The 17,561-nt window shown below is 55.4% G+C and overlaps 7 protein-coding genes across 7 annotated transcripts; 4 read left to right on the top strand and 3 right to left on the bottom strand.

Annotated features, from left to right (window-relative positions):
- Positions 1–19: 19 nt before the first annotated feature.
- On the top strand, positions 20–501 carry KVR01_002307 (uncharacterized protein; the record flags this gene model as incomplete). Its single annotated transcript, XM_044782526.1, has 3 exons — positions 20–134; positions 200–431; positions 483–501. 3 exons carry the CDS (start codon positions 20–22, stop codon positions 499–501), a joined length of 366 nt encoding a protein of 121 aa, XP_044647322.1.
- A 276-nt stretch (positions 502–777) lies between these two features.
- On the bottom strand, positions 778–1,818 carry KVR01_003577 (deoxyhypusine monooxygenase; the record flags this gene model as incomplete). Its single annotated transcript, XM_044788110.1, has 2 exons — positions 778–1,282; positions 1,343–1,818. The coding sequence occupies 2 exons, from the start codon at positions 1,816–1,818 to the stop codon at positions 778–780; spliced, it is 981 nt and encodes a 326-aa protein (XP_044648592.1).
- Positions 1,819–3,917: 2,099 nt separating this feature from the next.
- KVR01_002049 (uncharacterized protein) lies at positions 3,918–5,183 on the top strand. The gene is made up of 4 exons (XM_044783422.1): positions 3,918–4,087; positions 4,291–4,557; positions 4,625–4,757; positions 4,816–5,183. Exons 1-4 carry the CDS (start codon positions 4,070–4,072, stop codon positions 4,884–4,886), a joined length of 489 nt encoding a protein of 162 aa, XP_044647064.1. The 5' UTR covers positions 3,918–4,069; the 3' UTR covers positions 4,887–5,183.
- Positions 5,184–5,344: 161 nt separating this feature from the next.
- On the top strand, positions 5,345–7,403 carry KVR01_002409 (uncharacterized protein). The gene is made up of 3 exons (XM_044787203.1): positions 5,345–5,671; positions 5,735–6,500; positions 6,554–7,403. Exons 1-3 carry the CDS (start codon positions 5,543–5,545, stop codon positions 7,279–7,281), a joined length of 1,623 nt encoding a protein of 540 aa, XP_044647424.1. The 5' UTR covers positions 5,345–5,542; the 3' UTR covers positions 7,282–7,403.
- Positions 7,404–10,257: 2,854 nt separating this feature from the next.
- KVR01_003082 (uncharacterized protein) lies at positions 10,258–11,321 on the top strand (the record flags this gene model as incomplete). The annotated part of the gene is made up of 3 exons (XM_044790759.1): positions 10,258–10,305; positions 10,374–10,764; positions 10,861–11,321. 3 exons carry the CDS (start codon positions 10,258–10,260, stop codon positions 11,319–11,321), a joined length of 900 nt encoding a protein of 299 aa, XP_044648097.1.
- Positions 11,322–11,712: 391 nt separating this feature from the next.
- Positions 11,713–12,589, bottom strand: KVR01_003598 (uncharacterized protein; the record flags this gene model as incomplete). Its single annotated transcript, XM_044783384.1, has 3 exons — positions 11,713–11,999; positions 12,163–12,208; positions 12,356–12,589. 3 exons carry the CDS (start codon positions 12,587–12,589, stop codon positions 11,713–11,715), a joined length of 567 nt encoding a protein of 188 aa, XP_044648613.1.
- Positions 12,590–13,106: 517 nt separating this feature from the next.
- Positions 13,107–15,746, bottom strand: KVR01_003859 (C-22 sterol desaturase). The gene is made up of 4 exons (XM_044787380.1): positions 15,129–15,746; positions 14,813–14,963; positions 13,503–14,745; positions 13,107–13,441 (listed from the first exon to the last, which is right to left on the bottom strand). The coding sequence occupies exons 1-4, from the start codon at positions 15,289–15,291 to the stop codon at positions 13,403–13,405; spliced, it is 1,596 nt and encodes a 531-aa protein (XP_044648874.1). The 5' UTR covers positions 15,292–15,746; the 3' UTR covers positions 13,107–13,402.
- Between the last annotated feature and the right edge of the window lie 1,815 nt (positions 15,747–17,561).

Genomic DNA, 17,561 nt, shown 5'->3' with positions numbered 1-17,561 from the left:
GCAAGACACGGCACTCGTTATGGCTGCAATTGGGTCTCTTGTTTTCTGCACTGACTGTGGAAACCTCTTACCGGCTTCCAAGGGCAGCTCAAAGAACATTCTTCAGTGTGAATGTTGTGGCGCTGAAAACCGAGGTGAGTGAGCCGATTCAGGAAATGGCGGCAGAGGGTACTATGCTTTGGCTGACATATTTTTCAAGATGCTGCTTCAAACACCATTGTGACAAAGTCTAAGCCTGCTGATTTTCCTTCATACCTGCGCCAGAAACTGTCTACCACCCAGACAATCAAGCGCCATGAGGTGAATACGGAGGCAACAACAACTCAGACCTGTCCCAAGTGTGCAAGGACCGAGGTCAGGTTCTCAGCAGTTCAGCTTCGAAGTGCGGACGAAGGGTCAACTATTTTCTACACATGCGACTGTGGATTTAAGTAGGTGCACCAATCCCGAACGTCACAACTACCATCGCTAACAATGCCTAGATGGAGCGAGAACAACTGATTTCACAATGCTGAAGTCGAGATCAATTTTATGTGCAGTCTAAAGTAATGAGCCGCCGTTGAGATCCAATTCTAGTGAGTCTACCCTGCGAATACGGGAAAGCCGATTGTTACTCTTACTGACCCACTCTTGTAGAGATGCGCCACACTGATGCCACCGACAAGTCTGTCAGGTCCGACATCTTGGAGTCCGTAAAAGACTTATGATGGCTGGCTTTCAGAAGCGGGCGTCACAGGACGACCTCGCTTCTTCAGGAGGTTGTCGAGTGACACTCGGCTAAGCTGCCGTTGCCTCTGGTATGAGGGCATATTCTGCTTGCTCTCCCTTCTCGTACTCAGCCATGTCTAAGGCTACTATAACACTCTCCCGGACGACGCGCTCTGGGTCGTTGAGAAACCCTTTCAAAATATCTTCGACCCCCTCTTCCTCGCCCAGACTGCCCAGAGCCTCGGCGGCTTCATGCCTCACCATGCTGGCCTCCTTTTGGTTGCCAAGCGCAGATGTGAGGGCGGGAATGGACGCCGGGTGGGATAGTTGGCCGAACACGAAAGCAATCTCGTGCCGGAAGAGGGCAGAAGGGTCGTCGAATCCTCGCGCAAGGGCGTGCACGGCAGGAACCGCGGTTGGAAGGTCCGGGGGTGATGCGAGATCTCGGAGAGCGAACATGGCCCGATATCGCATGAACAGAGGGGCGTTGGTGTCCATCAATTCTCTCCCGAGCTCTTCGACAGTCTTCTTGGATTCGGGCATTGGTGGTGCAGGGTCGATGGAGGCGAAGTCACTGTGGCAGAGTTGGTTAATACACGTTTTGCATGTCCAGACAAAGCAACGTAGATGTTACCTCTGGCGCAGCTTCTCCTGCTTCCTCTCTTCTGAGTTCTCCCACCTGATCCGGTCAAGGGCAATCTCGCAAGTCTCTACGACTGCCACGTTCTCGCCTTTCCGGTCCCTGAATTCGCAGAGTATGTCTATGTTGCTGTCGTGACCAATCGCACCGAGGGCCTCGGCGGCCTCGTGTCGGACCATGGGGTCTTCGTTGAGATCGGCTAGGCATTTCCGCAGTGGTGGGACAGCGTAGAGGTTGCGGGTCTGGCCGAGGCAGTATGCAAGTTCGTGTTTGAGCAGGGCGGAAGGCGAGGCGAGAGCCTCCGCGATCGCATCCATGGCAGCCTCGGCGCTGGCATCTTGAGACTGGGTGGCCAGGTGTTTGAGGGAAAAGAGGGCGCGAAACCGCACGGGCAGTGGGGTGTCCTCAGAGCAAAGCGACTCTCGCAGGGCGCTGATTGTAGAATCAACGGAATCTGGTGCTGGTGCCATGTTTGACGAGCGACAAACCAGTTACACTCGGAATAGGAAGGGAAAATGCACACAGAAACAAAAGATCTGTTATGTGGTGTGGTCTTGACTGCGACGGGATCGGCTGCTTTGGTCCTAGAGTTTTGAAAATGTACGATAAGATTAGGGAAGATGGTAAGTGGGGCTGACTTACGCGCAGGGCGGGGATAGTGCTTTGGCCACCACACCACGAGTAATTATCCCATAGGGCTATCCCATAGGATGTTTTCCTATAAAAGCTTGTCCCATAGGAGGTTGTCCCATAGGAGGTTGTCCTATGAGAGGTTATCGCTTGGGGCTTGGGTATACCATCCCTTTTGGTGGGTGCGAATATCCGATCTGAAAAAAAATGTCGTTACAATTAACGTCATCTACTGACCCTGACGCTTCAGTTTGACTCAATAAGCAAGTACCAGTTGACCTTAGGTACTTGTTGAGCACAGTCTGGTTCACGTGGGGAGGGGGCTTTTCTTCGCACGGCATGGTCAACGTGTGGAGAGAAACTTTGAAAGGAGAAGAAACATTTGAGATTCACATATCACCGGATTTAAATACTTCTACCTGCCTTTACCTGATTGCTCACTTTCCTCCTTTCCACCTGCCTTCCTCCCCACCACCCAGCGACCTACCCACACCTCTCACCTCCACAATTTTCGTTCCATAGCACCTGCCACCTGTAGACCTGAACTGCAATACATCCAATTGATTGTTGTCTAAGCTGCCTACGCTCGTTCCAGTCAACGTCAACCACCGGAAGACATGGCTTGCCACTGCACGTCGAAAGCTTGCTTCGCACGATCCAGTGGCGAACACGAGACTGTCGTTGTGGGCGTGTGAAGAAGAAGCACCAACGGCCCGAATTGAAGATGCCGGAAACAATACCCTTGTGCAGGTGAGCATAGTTGGAGATGTGAAAGAGATGTTGATGTCAGGCTTGGATTCGTCAGGTGCCCAGGATCCTGCTTGTATCTCTCCTAATCCTCGAGTACGTCGCATATTGCAGGTTTGCAACAAAGTTAATGTCAATCATCACACCGCATGGATAACCTTGTCCTGACCGGTCATCATTGCTGGAAATGTTTAAACTATTGTAAGATATCAAGGTCTGGGCAAATTTTGTTGTCCAAGTACATGCTCTTATAATTTAGCATAGGCAGTCCCTTCTAATAGTCAAGACTCGGGGACCTTATCTCTGGTACTCAGACCACCTTGAGAGCAAAGCTGATTGTGAGTGAGGGGCAGCAACCAGCCCCATGGCGGCTAACTTGAACAAGGTTGATCACTCTTGGTGGTTATTGCCACTTTTTTTTACTACCACAAAATCCCTTCTCCCTATCCTCCATCCCAATTTTGCTCGGGCACTGGTGGGCCCCACTGTTGATTGACAACTACCTGGGTACCGGTAGCAAAAACCAGGTCTATTAGAATACAGTGATAAAGTGGGTTGGACTAACTGCTATATGGAGAAGTGGCACCGGGTCTGGGATACCTGTGGGAGGTTGTCCGTAAGAGTCGGTCTCGCGTAGAAGACCACGCAGCTGCGTGCTGTGTAAGTCTACTGGAGGCTAAGATTGTGCCGTCTTTACCATAGTAAATATACCCACAACATTCTCAGGAAGATTACTGGCTTGCATAGATGTACATGTCACCTTGGTCGGTAACCAATTGGGTAGTGTTTTGTACCTGACACGCCAGACTGGAGTCAAACTGCAGCGTGGACCTCGGGTGACAGCTTCAGTCTTTGTAGTGTATAAGCCGAGAGGTTGCGTCGCAGCAATAATGCAGCTCCCAAGGCACACGAGCAGCCCCGCCAGCTTTTGGGTGAGCGGGCCTGCAGCCGCTGACCTTACCGAGCCAAAGGCGAGAATCTGCCGTGCGGGTGTTAAGAGTGAGTGGGTGCCAGTGCAAATACGCCTGCGAGCGTGGCAGCCACCTCCTAGCTGCCCAACCTACCCATGTCGCACCTTGCAGACCAGGCTTGGCGCCAATCAGAGGCCGGGCAAAGAGCGGATAGAGGGGGGGCCAGACCCCCAGGTAGGTATTTTCACGCTCCCTGGCTGTGGCATCCCCTCCAACTGTCTGGAAAATTTAGCTCCGCATTTTTGTTCTCAGTTCTCAACCACTATTTCTTGTGAACGATTTCTTTCCTCGGCCTTGTTGTCGCATCCATTCCCCTCCACTCCCCTCTATCCTCCATCTCTCCAGGCAGCCTCACCCGTCAAACTCCATCAAAATGGCCGACGACGCTCAGGTAAGCAACCACCCTGTCTCATCCTCCCCCTCCGCTCTTGTGGTGGCTGGCACAGGCTGGCACCCCGCACTGCACACCCGCGTACAACGGGCACGACACGCTCGCCTCTCGCCTCCGGCCTGTGATCACAACCTACAGCACACACTCGCTCACCCCTGCTGCCTCTTTCTCGCGCCTCGCAGAGCTGACAATGGCCCCTGTAGCATGAACACACCTTCGACTCGGCTGACGCCGGTGCGTCGCTGACCTTCCCCATGCAATGCTCTTCCCTCCGGAAGAACGGTTTCGTTGTCATCAAGAGCCGTCCTTGCAAGATCGTCGACATGTCTACCTCCAAGACTGGCAAGCACGGTCACGCCAAGGTCCACTTGGTCGCCATTGACATCTTCACTGGCAAGAAGCTGGAGGAGCTTTGCCCTTCCACCCACAACATGGACGTCCCCAACGTCTCCCGTCGCGAGTACCAGCTCGTAAGTCAAAATGCCACATCGACCGTCCTGGCACGTGGGCTAGTTCTCTAACATTGCGCCTGCCTAGCTCGACATCTCCGACGATGACTACCTCTCCCTCATGACCGATGACGGTGACACCAAGGATGATGTCAAGGTTCCCGACGGAGAGGTTGGCGAGAAGATCCTCCGTCTCTTCAAGACCGAGGAGAAGGACACCAGTGAGTCTCGCCCAGGTCATCAAATACCCGCCACGTGTGTACTGACAGCTTTGATTAGACGTTGTCATCCTGACTGCCATGGGTGAGGAGGCTGCCGTTGAGGCCAAGGAGGCTCCCAAGCAGGGTTAAACGCCTGCCTTTGGCGATTGACGACCTCGGGAAGTGACCGGATACTGAACAGTAGCGCTTACGATCAGTCACGGCAAAGCTCATGTTGAGGATACCTCGTCTTGACATATTGTGGGCCTGCCACTCATTTCTCTGATCCATGGACTTGATAGTTTTATTTGATAGCACGTGAAAGACGGGCTCGCGCGAAATCCAATCTGCGGTTTTCCCATCTAATTGGCATGCGATAAACATTCCTAAGCGGGGAGAAACTGGGGTGTCAACGGGTGTAGAGTCTACCTCAATTGAGACTATACGAAGAATACACAGGACCAACATGTGACATGCCGGTGATTCGTAATTATGACCTGTCCCCACGACTAGCATCCTAGCACGCCTGGTTAGGAAGTGCTAGCTGCTTTTCCTCTGCGTAAGCATACTGCTTTCGCTGGCACCATTTGACCGATGTTACACGCATTTGTAAATGTGCGTATTGTTGTGGTAACGAGACAAAAATCAACATGCCAAAAGAATCATTTCGTTGTGACGGCTGGCGGAATTCCAAGTACGCCAGCAAAGTGTGGTTCGCGGGAGTGCCCGCGCATAAGTTATCCCAGCAGGTCAACGCGGTTACCAACACCCTACTACAACCCTTCCCTTAGCTTGGTCAAAACACAATGACAGGGCGCAGAAGAGGCCAAGAACTCCACCGGTTCCCCGCCGGTGAGCGGTGCGACGAATGCCGAGCGAAAAGATGGTATGCAGAAAGTGGACTCAGATACTGCGAAAATGGACATCGCATCGAGGTAGGGCGTGACCCAGGGACAGGATTTCATCGTTTGCCAGTCTTGCTTACACCGTGGTTTCAGGGCTATGTCGAGTTCGACATCGACGAAGAAGACAACTTCGGGCAGCAGGGAAAGATCGTGCGCAAGGAGCGGGAGGCAAGGGAGAAAGCGACGAAGCATCTCTCTGGCAACGCGGCGCGTGAGCTCTACCTAGAATGCCTCCAGCTCATACTGCGCAAGCAGATCTGGTGGCTGGTGCACAGCAAGGGCTTGCCAGAGGAGCTGGAAACCGTTGTTCGCGACCTCTGGGACCTGCGCATCAGGAACTTTGCCGGCCTCAGGAGCGCTGCGGAATCGACCGACGGCGAGTCGGGCCTGGAGTCCGGCATGGACTCTGGCACCGAGCTCTTCAGCTCGCAGGCCGGGAGCGAGAGCGACGCGTCCACCGCCACGACGAGGACGACGCTCAGCCGCGGCAGGAGCTGGACCTCGGAGCCCGGGCAGGATTGGAATCTCCCAGGGCTGTTCCACAGTCTCGCGCTCTGCTACCTCGGATGCCTGTCGATGAGCCTGCCGGTGCGCGTCGGGCAGATCTACAACTGGGCCAAGGATGACCACCTGCTCTTCCTCGGAGCATTCGATGCGCTCCCTGCGCCAATGACGGCCAGGCTGCCCGGCGCATACCACAGAGCCCTCAAGGTGAAGAACGCCTCATTTCGGGGCGGAGAGCTGCACGAGGCCGTGCTGGAACTGGTTCTTGATTATCACCTCAATTACGAGATGGCATTTCCTCCGCTGAACACACCTCTGCTTCTATTGCAATATTTGCGGGAACTAGCACTGCCTTGTAAGTCTACAGCCTCTTGATATGCTTCGGCCAGGGTGCTAACGTGCTTCCAGCGGAGGTATATGTCCATGTCCGAGCAATGTTAAGGCTTCTAGGTTTCCACTGTACCTTCGACATGGAAAAGAAACGGTTCAAACGGCTCGATCACCCAGACATCCTCCTGATATCCTGCATTATATTCGCGACAAAGCTACTCTATCCGTTTGACGGCAAAGAGCGGCCTCCTGTCAGCTACCGCGACCCATCATCCTTGCAGATAGACTGGGACCAGTGGCGAGAACTCATGAGGGACCCCGAATCAGAGGGCTTGGAACGGCGGGCGATGCATCAATTACAGCCCGATGACGCGTGGACCATGAACGACAAGAAGATTGACGATTACCTCGACTGGTACGAGGAGACACAGGTCAAGACGGGCAATGAGTCGCAGGAGCTCAAGGAACTGTTCCCTCTGGCAGACAGGCGGCTTCAGAGGCCCAAGCCTGAGCTGACTGAGGACGAAATAGATGACAGGCTCAGGACGGCACAGAGCTACCTAAGATCGGTGCGGCCAGAGAAAGGAAGCTGGTTCAAGAGGGTAGGCGAAGACCACGCAGTGTACCGCACCCCTGATGACCTGCCTGAAGTTGCAAAGGCATTCTACAGCAAGGCGGCCGATATCTCGGGGCTGTCTCTTGGCGTACTTGTGAAAGCCGTGCATGCTTTGGAATTGAAGGTGCATCGATGGACCACCCGGGAGCGAAAGGCTGAGGTGGAAGCGAACCGGTCTGGTTCGGAGTGACGAGAAGAGCAGTTTCCCGGTCCACAGAGAGTTGAAAACGCCCTCGATGTAAACTCTTACGGGTTTACTTCTAATTGACGAGCTTCTACTGGGATAACATACTGTAGGGCCACCTCTTGCAGCCTCAACTCCCATTGCGTAACGAGCTACGTGACGATTGTCTACGAGATGCCATATGACCTCTCATGACACCCACCTGTGTGGCATGTTGCGGGTAGGATACCCTACCATGAGATGCTCGCACAGGTCAGCAGGTATATAGCAATCAAGCAATAGAGGGCTCCGTGGTGACCTTTGATAAATTTTCATAAAATTCGGCGGTGTCGTTTCAATAATGCGGGCAATGGGATCAATCATGGAAAGTCTTCATCGCTCTCATGCCGCAAGTCTCTTGTGGCGTCGCCTGGCTGGTCGTGCGCCCCTGCCGGTCGCTGCACCGTGCTACGGCTCTCCTCAAGAGATGCACAAGGGCATGCCATTAACCATGGATCTGCGCACTGAGAGTCTCATTCCACAGCAGTTCCGATGCAAACAATCAAAGATCTTGCAAAGACATTGAAATAGACAAAGTGACGATCCAACTCCCTGCGGTGATCCCTGCAGGTGAGTCTCTGGCTGAGTGAGGAACAGGAGAGCGGACGGACGGTCGGACAACTGGTCACGTGTTTTGTGGGTCCACACAGGGCAACGGCCAGCGACTTGCAATTTTCGTGCCCAGACTCCACCCATCTTTCTGCCGTCAGAGGAATCCCGTCCTTTCAGGAACCGTCACCCTCCCTCCCAAACCTCAGCAAACGCCAATCCCACACGAGGACAAAGCATTCAAGAGTAAGTCTATGCCGCATTTCTATTGCTCCGATAAGCCCGCATCTTTTGGAATCACCATGCTAACAGAGATGAACTTGCAGTGCAGATGTAAGCGCACCCACTCGATCCGATGCGAAACTCGACCGATTCGCCGCCCGTACTGACCCTTCCGCCAACAGCTTCGTGAAGACCCTGACGGGCAAGACTATCACCCTCGAGGTGGAGTCCTCTGACACCATCGACAACGTCAAGTCCAAGATCCAGGACAAGGAGGGCATCCCCCCAGACCAGCAGCGATTGATCTTCGCCGGCAAGCAGCTTGAGGATGGCCGCACCCTCTCCGACTACAACATCCAGAAGGTCAGTGGAGGAAAGAAAAAAATTGCAGCCATGATGGCCGCAGCGAACGACCCGATTTCTCTCATCAACAGGCGACTCCTGGTCGCCAAGCGAAGGCGGATGCGAGAACACGAGCATGAAGGCTGACAATTCAATACAGGAGTCCACCCTCCACCTGGTCCTCCGTCTCCGTGGTGGTCTGATCGAGCCCTCCCTGAAGATTCTGGCCTCCAAGTTCAACTGCGACAAGATGATCTGCCGCAAGTGCTACGTACGTTGGACCCACCGGTGTGTGTCGAGTCGTGTCACGAATGCTAACGCGAGACATAGGCTCGTCTCCCTCCCCGTGCCACCAACTGCAGGAAGAGGAAGTGCGGACACACCAACCAGCTGCGTCCCAAGAAGAAGCTCAAGGTTTGTCTCCAGCCTGCTTGGCCACCGCTAGTACGAACACCCACTGACATGCGACTAGTAAACGATTCTCATGTCTGGCGTCTGGGCGGTTCTGGTATCACGAGTGGTTGGCAAGGGAAAGCAATTTGCAAGCATTCACTTGCGTTCTTACGTAGCACATCAATAGAGATTCGTGCTTATCGGAATCAATGGGATCAAAATACACAGCAGTCACTACGCCTTGTGATTCGATGATACGAAGTGAAAGGGATCAAAAATGGCCCAGCCCTACAAGATGAACGATGTCGCAAGTTATGGAAGTGTTCAGTAGCGGTGTGCTGAGCTGTGACGAGTCGACAAAGGTCCAGCCCAAAGAGAGGTGACAACTCCGCCGACATCTCCGAGTAATTTGGAACACGGCGTTGCCCAGGCCCATCCGCACGCAGCATTCTCACTCGGACGGCCGTTCTCACATACCGGGAAGACTTTGTTCGAGCAAATGAGCAGCGAGACCGGACGCAACCAATTAAGCATGGGTGAGCGAGGGAGGGTAGTACGGTTGGTGACTCGTCCAGTTCATGCCGGTGTGGGAAGTTCATCAGCAATTTCAAAGTGACGATATGCTTCTGTGGGGTCGACCCGGTCCCTCGCAGTCCGATCACATGAAGTCCAAGAGCTGACCCAGCAAATTGATCGTGAAAAACCATACTTGCTGTTACCGTACCACCGCACACCTTCAAAAATGACTGACTGCACGTCATAGCAGAGTCGCTGTGGCTGAGCTGCTCCCTATGTACTTAGTATGTATGCATCTAGGTAGTCGAATTCTGGAGAAGATCATCCTGCAAGAGCGTGTACTGCAGGAGGGTGTTCTATAGGAGGCGAGGAGGCAGTCTCCTGGGAGGCTATGATGAGGTTATCCTGAGGTTGTCCTACAAGACAATTCCCCATAGGAGACTCCGAGGTTAGACTACCAGAGGATGTTAGGTTATTCTATAGGAAGCTTTCCTATTAAATTACAGAAGGCTACCACATGTGAGTTTGTCTTAGAAGAGGCTGTCCCATAGGAATTTCGGGGAGACATACTATATTGTGAATTTCTATTGTTGAATCTGTAGTAGGGCGCAATTCTGTTAACGATCGGTACTCCTCGTCTAGAGCCCGGCGGTTCTGACGGCCGCTGTGGCACGGCCTGCGCAGCTAACAGGTACGTACCACCACCCGCGGCTCATATCCCTGTACTCCGTACAATTAACCTCCAACTTGCAAGCTGTCGACAGCTGCAGGTGGAAGCTCACTTGTCGTACTGTGAATTCATTCCCTTACATTCCGCGACGCACTTTTCCAGCGACACATCTACACCCCCTGATGAGACGCTCTCGTCCGCTGAAAGCCAACAGTCGATATCAAAGGAGCATCCAGCGGTGATAAAGCAAGATGTCCTCGGGAGCCGGCTACGATGCGGTGGTGGACGTGGACGACGAGGTAACTCCAGCCACAGAAGACAGTTTGCGCCCGAGACCACCACTTTCTAACAAGGCCTTTCCGCGCAGGGCGACCTCGGCCACACCGACCTCCAGGACGACCTCGAATTTCACAACTCCAACTTCTCCGAGACGACGCCCGCGATCCGCAAGGCGCCCGGGCAGTCAGGCCTGCCGCTGCCCGCGACGGCCTCGTCCTCGGGCAAGCGCTACCTGTGGTCCATGTCCTTCTACGCGCAGTTCTTCGACGTCGACACCTCCGCGGTCCTGCAGCGGTGCTGGGCGGCGCTGTTCCCGCGGGCCAACTTCCTCGACGTGCTCGAGGGCAACCCAGACCTCTACGGCCCCTTCTGGATAGCCACGACCGTCGTCTTCATCCTGTTCCTGGGGGGCACCATAAGCAAGTATCTCGCCACGACGGGCCAGGAGCCGTTCGTCTATGACTTCAAGCTCCTCAGCGGTATGTTCCCCTCCCATGTGCTCCTCTCCTCTGCCTCTGTCGCCGGAGGGAAGAAGTGCACGCGCCCCTTGCTGACAGCAGTGGTTGGAAATCCAGGCGCCGCCGGCCTCATCTACGGCTACACACTCTTCATCCCGGTGGCCCTGTACCTCGCCCTGCGGTACTTCGGCTCCGAGTCGGCGAACCTGCTCGAGTGCTGGGCGCTCTACGGCTACTCCAACCTCATCTGGGTGCCCGTCGCGCTCATCAGCTGGAGCCAGATCAGCATCCTCAACTGGGTCTTTGTGGGCGTCGGGTTCGGCCTGTCCGTGGCCTTCCTCCTGCGCAACCTGTACCCGGTCCTGAGCGCCACGGACAAGCAGACGAGCAAGGTCCTGCTTGTCCTGGTCCTGGTCCTGCACCTAGCCCTGGCAGTGGCCATCAAGATGCTATTCTTCGCGCACGGCAGTCTGATACCGAATGAGCAGCCCGGGAGCGGCGTTGGTGGAGGAGGTGGTGGTGGTAACGACGGAAAGGCGCCTGAGCAGCCTCCGCCACCCCCACCCCCGGGTTTCTAGGATACTTAAAGGCAATCCCAAGGGGTCTACCGGCCTAGGCGTGGAGCTGTGGGCTTAGGGGGCGTTATGCCTTTAATGACTGCATGTACACTATGCCGGTTTGACGGCTGGTCTGTTTTACTGACACGGGGAAAGCATCTTTCAAAGGGTTTAAATATTTACAGCTTAGCAAGTCCGAACAGCATTACTGCCATGCTTTCCAGCAAACCTCTTACCCCCTCACCACGTACACTATTGTCATTACACCGCCGCATCTTCAAAAAGTTGCATGACGTCGTAATAGAGCACTTGTGATTTGCCTGGCCCTGCGTAGTGTTTGAGAAGAGGCTATCCTGTAAGAGCTCGTCCCCCATCTCACAGTGTAAGCCCCTTGAATCCTCAGCAGCACATCTCACCTCTCCACCTTGCCCCCCTTCTCGGCCCAGTCCAGCCAGCTGCCGGGGTACTCGCCCACCTTGGACCAGCCGGCGTCCTTTGCCAGCCCCGCCGCGGCGCGGCTGCGCACGCCGGCCTTGCAGTAGAAGACGACCTCCTGGTCCTTGGCGGGGCGCGGGTACCCGAAGCGGTCCTCAAACTCCTCCTCGCTGATGTGGAAGCTGTCGGGCTGCGACGTCACGGGGATGTTGACCGCGCCCGGCACGCGGCCGGTCGACTTGAGCTCGCCTGGCTCTCGGACATCTGTTGGGGGTGGCGCGGTGCCTGCGGTCAGCCTGGTTTTCCCCCCCTGCTCTGGCTTGTTCCGTCGTTTTGTGACTCGCTTGTGTCCGTCGAGTGGATGTAGATTTGTCGGGCACTTATCCGCCTCGAAGGAAAGGGAGGGGGGAGAGGGTTCGTATCGTACCGACTACCAGGACGCTGGGTTCTGCCTCTTGCGTGAGCTTCTGGACCTGTGTGCCGGGAACGACATATCGTCAGCCAGTCTGTCACTGTGTATTCCTTCCTCTCTCGCCGACCCAGGCAGTCTCTTCCTCCAGGCCGAAATCGGCGAGGGCGGGGGACCACGCAAACCAGTCCAACGCGCGCGCGCGACATACCTCCTCAAAGCTCCATATCTTGCTCTCCTTGGGCTGATTCTGCTGGGAGTACCTCCGGGCGGCAGAGGGCAGCGCAGCCGCGGCGTGAAGAGGGACCGGGGCATACCGCCCGGCAGCACGGGGCGCGGCGCTGCGGAGGAGGAGGAGGGAGCTGGAGCTAGTAGCCACGCCGGTGCGGTAGGCGCCGAGGCGCAGTGCGTTCGCGGCGGTCTGCAGCGTCCGCGGGGAGGCCATCTCTGCAGGTGGGGTGCTCGGTATAACAGGAGCTGCGGCACAAGGTGGGAATGGGCGTTTTTGAGGGAGACGGTTCGCTGTGTGGTTCTGTCTGGACGGGACGTCGCTTCACGGCGGGAAGTCGGGGTCCCACTTTCGGTCGGGAAGCTATCTCGGAGGCGGGCGGCTGGGTTCGGGTCTGATGTCACCTGCGGGCACAGGCTTCGCAAATGCAGTAGTACTTATTAAGGTAGTCTCGGGGGCCGTCAGGGGGTTTGTGTGTTCTGAGTCCTCCGGTTGGTAATTGGGCCCCGGATCTTGCGCAAATCAGTGTTTGGCATCCCAACCAACCCTTCCTGACAGCTCCAGTGTGACGGGTCGTGCCGCTGTGGCTAAACTCTATCTCTGCTCCGCCAATCGTCCTTGAACCGACGGCCAGGCTTCTCGCGGGATTGGTCCAGATAAGGTTCACGAGATCAGACAAATGTTGCCCTCACAGTAGTACCCGTCAAAACAACGGCCAGGGTTTCAGACATGCCTAGGTGAATGGATGCATTTAAAGACTAATGTAATGTCGACCAATGCCTTGTGAGGGGGGATCCAATCCCGGACCATGCCAATCGGAGAGGGAGTGTTGCTATAAGAGCTTAGGTCCCTGGCAACCTGGGTGCGTGCTCCAGAAGCTAGGGGGTTGAAAATTATATACGGTATTAAAAGTTATTAAACTGTGTCATAACACGTCTAGAATCGTGCGGTCACGCTGGTAGGTCCATTATACCAGCCGCATCATGCTCACGTCTTTTAGATTGCTCTGCAACTTCTACCAACCTCTTCTTACGCCTTCCTGTCCTCAAAGGTCAGGGGACAATCGTCCTGGATCCTGTTAGCATATATTACTCAAGAATGTAGGGGAGGCTGTGCGAGCCCAGCTTACCATGGGGAAGATGGTGGCAAAGACCTTGATCTCCTCGGACCTTGGTGTTGGGTGGTGCTTCCAGTCCAGCAGGAGCGAGGCCTTTCCGATCATGAGGGCCAGGTTGGACATGGCGTAATGCTGTCCGAGGCAGTAGTGAGGGCCAGTGCCGAAGACCAGCCAGTTCTTTGCGCCCTTCTCCTCGGCATCGCCTGTGTAGTAGCGCTCGGGGTCGAACTCATCGGGGCGCTCGTACACCTCAGGGTCCCGCAGCGACAGGTACGTCGACGGGATGACCATGGCGCCCTTGGGAACGGTGTAGGTGTCGGTGATGGGGAAATCCTTCTTGGCGAGGTAAGGCACCATCAGGACGGGAGGCCGGTATCGAAGCAGCTCACGGACAACGGAGCGGGTGTACTTCATCGAATCGAGCTCGTCCAAGGTCAGGGCCGCGTGGATGTCGCCCTTGCGGGTCTCCAGGTTTTCCTCCCTGATGCGGTCGAGAATATCGGGCCGCTGAGCCATGATCTGGAAGAGCCATGTGACAGCGCTGCTGGTCGCATCCTGAGAAGCAAAGAGGAAGGTGAAGATGGTCTGGGCAATCTCGTAGTCGGAGAATTCTCGCAGCAGCGGCGTTGGCTTGGGGAGCTTCTCGCCCCGGGCTTCGGCCTCGCGCCACTTGCGGGAGTCCACCATGCTCTTGACCCAGCCGTCCATGATGCACGAGACCTCGCCGCCGGCGTTCATGCGGACCTTGCTCTTGGCAGCAGCCTTTGAGAACTCTGCAAGTACCATATCTGCGGCCTTCTTGCCGTACCAGGTCTTGCTGAACGGGATGATGAAGGGGAAGTTGACCAGTTCCAAGGCCTCGGTAATCAGGTAGTAATCATCCGCAATCTTCTTGACACCCTCGTCGGACACGTAGTGGCCGCAGAATGTCCGCAGGGACACGGCAGTGATGATCTCTCGGAACTCAGACATCCAGGGCACGGGCTTATCACCGGCATCCTTGGTAGCCTTTACCCACTTCTTGAAGTAGCGGTTGTACACGTCCTCTTGGCCGGGGAGATAGCATTCGAGGGCCTGGCGTGTGAACAGCCCGTTCAGGCCCTTGCGGAAGTCGACGTGAGGCTTGCCGTCGAGGAACACCCAGTTGTCCGCTCCCAGAAGCTTAGGCGCGACGTCCACAACACAAGGCTTTACAAAGGTTGGCGAGTTGAAAACCTTGCGGGACATGTCTCGGGTGGAAGCGATAATAACAAACCTTTTACAGTGTGCGTTAGCCACCAAGACATGACGGGCCAGTTTTGAAATGCTGACGAGGAACTTACTTGTGGAAGATCGAAACGCAGCTCAGGTCGCCGCTCAGCCATTTTCCATAGTATTCGGAGAATTTGGGGTTCATGGATTGCAGGAAGGGTCCAATGAACGGAGCCTTCCATGACGGGCCAACGATTGAGCCCTTCTGGCGGAGATAGCTGACTGTAAGGATTGCGATTAGCTGCTGAACTTTTGTTTCTGAGGTCCCTCGTCTTGAATTGGCCCTTGGCTCCCTTCACCTTCCCGAGCCTCTCCATACACCTTTCTTGATTTTTCGGACCACATTCTCGGCCGTTTTTTGTTCAATTGATCATGGGCAACACATACCTTGGTCATAGACGACCGCAATGGCCAGGACAGTCCACAGGACAGTCCAGATGCTGGCTTGGGAGATTGCGCCAACGACATATTCGAGTTGCAGGGGAATGTTGAGGTTGCCATTCTGCGGGCTCGCCAGCGGCGAGGCGAAGCTGGTTGCGTTGGAGTCCATGCCAGGCAAACCCAGCTCGCTGCAAGGGGTATGGATGCGGAGAAGCTGTGCCTGTTCGGATTGGATATTTGCCTTTTGTGCTTGTGCGTCTGCGTCTGCGTCTGAACAACAAGAAACACCAGGACAAACAAGACGAAAAAAAAACCCCGAGGCTGAAGCTCAGAGCTCCCTGGTCAGCTATCGTTGGGCTAGGCCGTTCGAGGATCAGCTAGGCGACGGCCTGGTCCGTCTAGTTCTGTCCTCTTAGTTGAAGGCGCCGCCTATGGATTGTTGGGGCGTTTCCGAGGTGTTGGGCCGACTGCTGCGCGGTGAAAGGTGGGAGACGAGGAAATGCAGGAAAAAGACGCCGGGTGAGCTGGACCCTGGGGCAGTCTCTGTAATTAATAATGAGCAGCAAATTCCGAAGCAGGGCAAGGGCGCAAGGGTCGACTGGGTAATCGGAGCTGGGCTTTTGCTGGGTCTTCTGGAGATAAAAAGTGCGGGAACAGGAGATTACGCTACCAATGGGAATTCCCACCGTCTGATGTAACGACTGCGATTCAATGTTCAGGCGGCAGGGGTGTGCAGCTGCCCGGCTAGCGCGTGCTCGGGTCAGAATGTTGCTGTTCTGCTTCTTACGAATCTTACCTCTGGGTGCGTCTTAGTCGTGTCTACTTCGGGGCAGCGGCAGGGCACACGGTACAGTAGTGTACATTTCGACATCTCAGACTAATGCATAGTGGTAAGCTGCCAGGTAACCCAGGTACCAACACTAGGTATCTAGGTAGGTACCTGCCCGGGTCGGCTGGGTGACAGGAAGGCAGGAAGGTGCCGCATCCAGGCACTGAGACCTGGTACCTTGGGGCCCAAGGTGACAACCCATGGCCGATCAGCTTCCTGGTGGGGGCGCCGTGGCCAATGGCAGCTGACAATTCAGCCTGCACCCCGTCAGCAGGCTGGACGGGAAAGCCAGACCCGCATCAGGCCATGGCCGGCGTGGTGGCAGGGTCCGAAGGGTCATCGTCTCCCGGGTATACCAGTAACCGGTACGGAGCACACGGATTACACGTATGGAGTACCCTGCTGATGTTCCCCAGCAAACCCTCCCACAAACCCCTCTTGCTGGGGTAAGTACACTCACAACTCACTACAAGACTCAACTCATACGAGGCTGGCAGGATCGTCTATCTGCTTAAGCATATGTTTATCACATCGATACAATCACAATCACGCTCGCTCCATACACGCCCCAGGTCAAATTGGGTTAATCGTTGATCCCATGCTGTGTAGGACCAAAAGACCCCGGATCCCACGGCAGACAGAGCGCTTACGACAGCAGGTACATAGTAGTATGTAGTATAGAGGGCACAGATCTCTCCGTGCTGCCACGGCTCCACAACTGCCAATCTCTGTATGCTGTGCCCAGGAGCCCAGCCTGCCACCCAGACGAGGCCCAGATGAAGCCCAGATTCTGTTTGGACACCTGCCACTGACTGCACCACACCAGACTATTGACTTTTGCTACGCCGCGACCGTGCATTCGGCCTCCCGCTGCTGACGGGCGCTTGACGGGCACTTGACGTAATTTGTGGCCCCGCCCCAATACAACCATCGTCACACATTCTGGGCGTCGCGCCGCGTTATATGCGATAGGCGACGACACATCGTATGGTCGCGCATCCCTCGCTGCTCTGACCTCACAGCCTCGACAAAATATGGTTACATGCTGGCCTGAGGTGTGGGTCCCCACTCGTTCTCGAAATCTGAAGAAGCTTGCTGATCCAGCTGCCCGGGACCATCTGGGACGACCCTGAGTGCGTCGCATCATCTGGAATATGCCACCGTGCCATTGGTCAATCCCACTGCTTCAGATCCGGATACGAGTACGAATAAGCCCGTTTGCAATCGCATTGTCCGCTCGAACAATCCCCAAACCGCGCTCGACATCGCGACGCGAGGGTTGCTAGGTGTATGGGTGTATGTCAGGCTGGTACGGAGTAATAGAAGAATCTGGCCCGCCGATTCCCCTCTCCAATCAGGCCCACAATCACTTCATTACACTACACATCCCAACTAGTGCACCGGGCTATACGCAAACAAGCAACTCATCACCATTTCCCTACCATGGGCTTTGTTTCCTGCGGTCGGCGACCCCCACCCCGGCCTGACATGTGGCCACCCTTGGCACCATCCTATCGCTGCTTCGCGGCCGACCTCCCGACTGCTCGGCCAGAGCTGTCCGCTACCGCCGGCCACCCTTGCCTGCAACACCGTTCGGTGTCTTGTTTGCA

The sequence above is a fragment of the Diaporthe batatas genome (assembly GCF_019321695.1).
Source record: "Diaporthe batatas strain CRI 302-4 chromosome Unknown Contig00003, whole genome shotgun sequence".
In the NCBI taxonomy this organism is placed as follows: domain Eukaryota; kingdom Fungi; phylum Ascomycota; class Sordariomycetes; order Diaporthales; family Diaporthaceae; genus Diaporthe; species Diaporthe batatas.
This window is presented reverse-complemented; position numbering and strand designations above follow the sequence as displayed.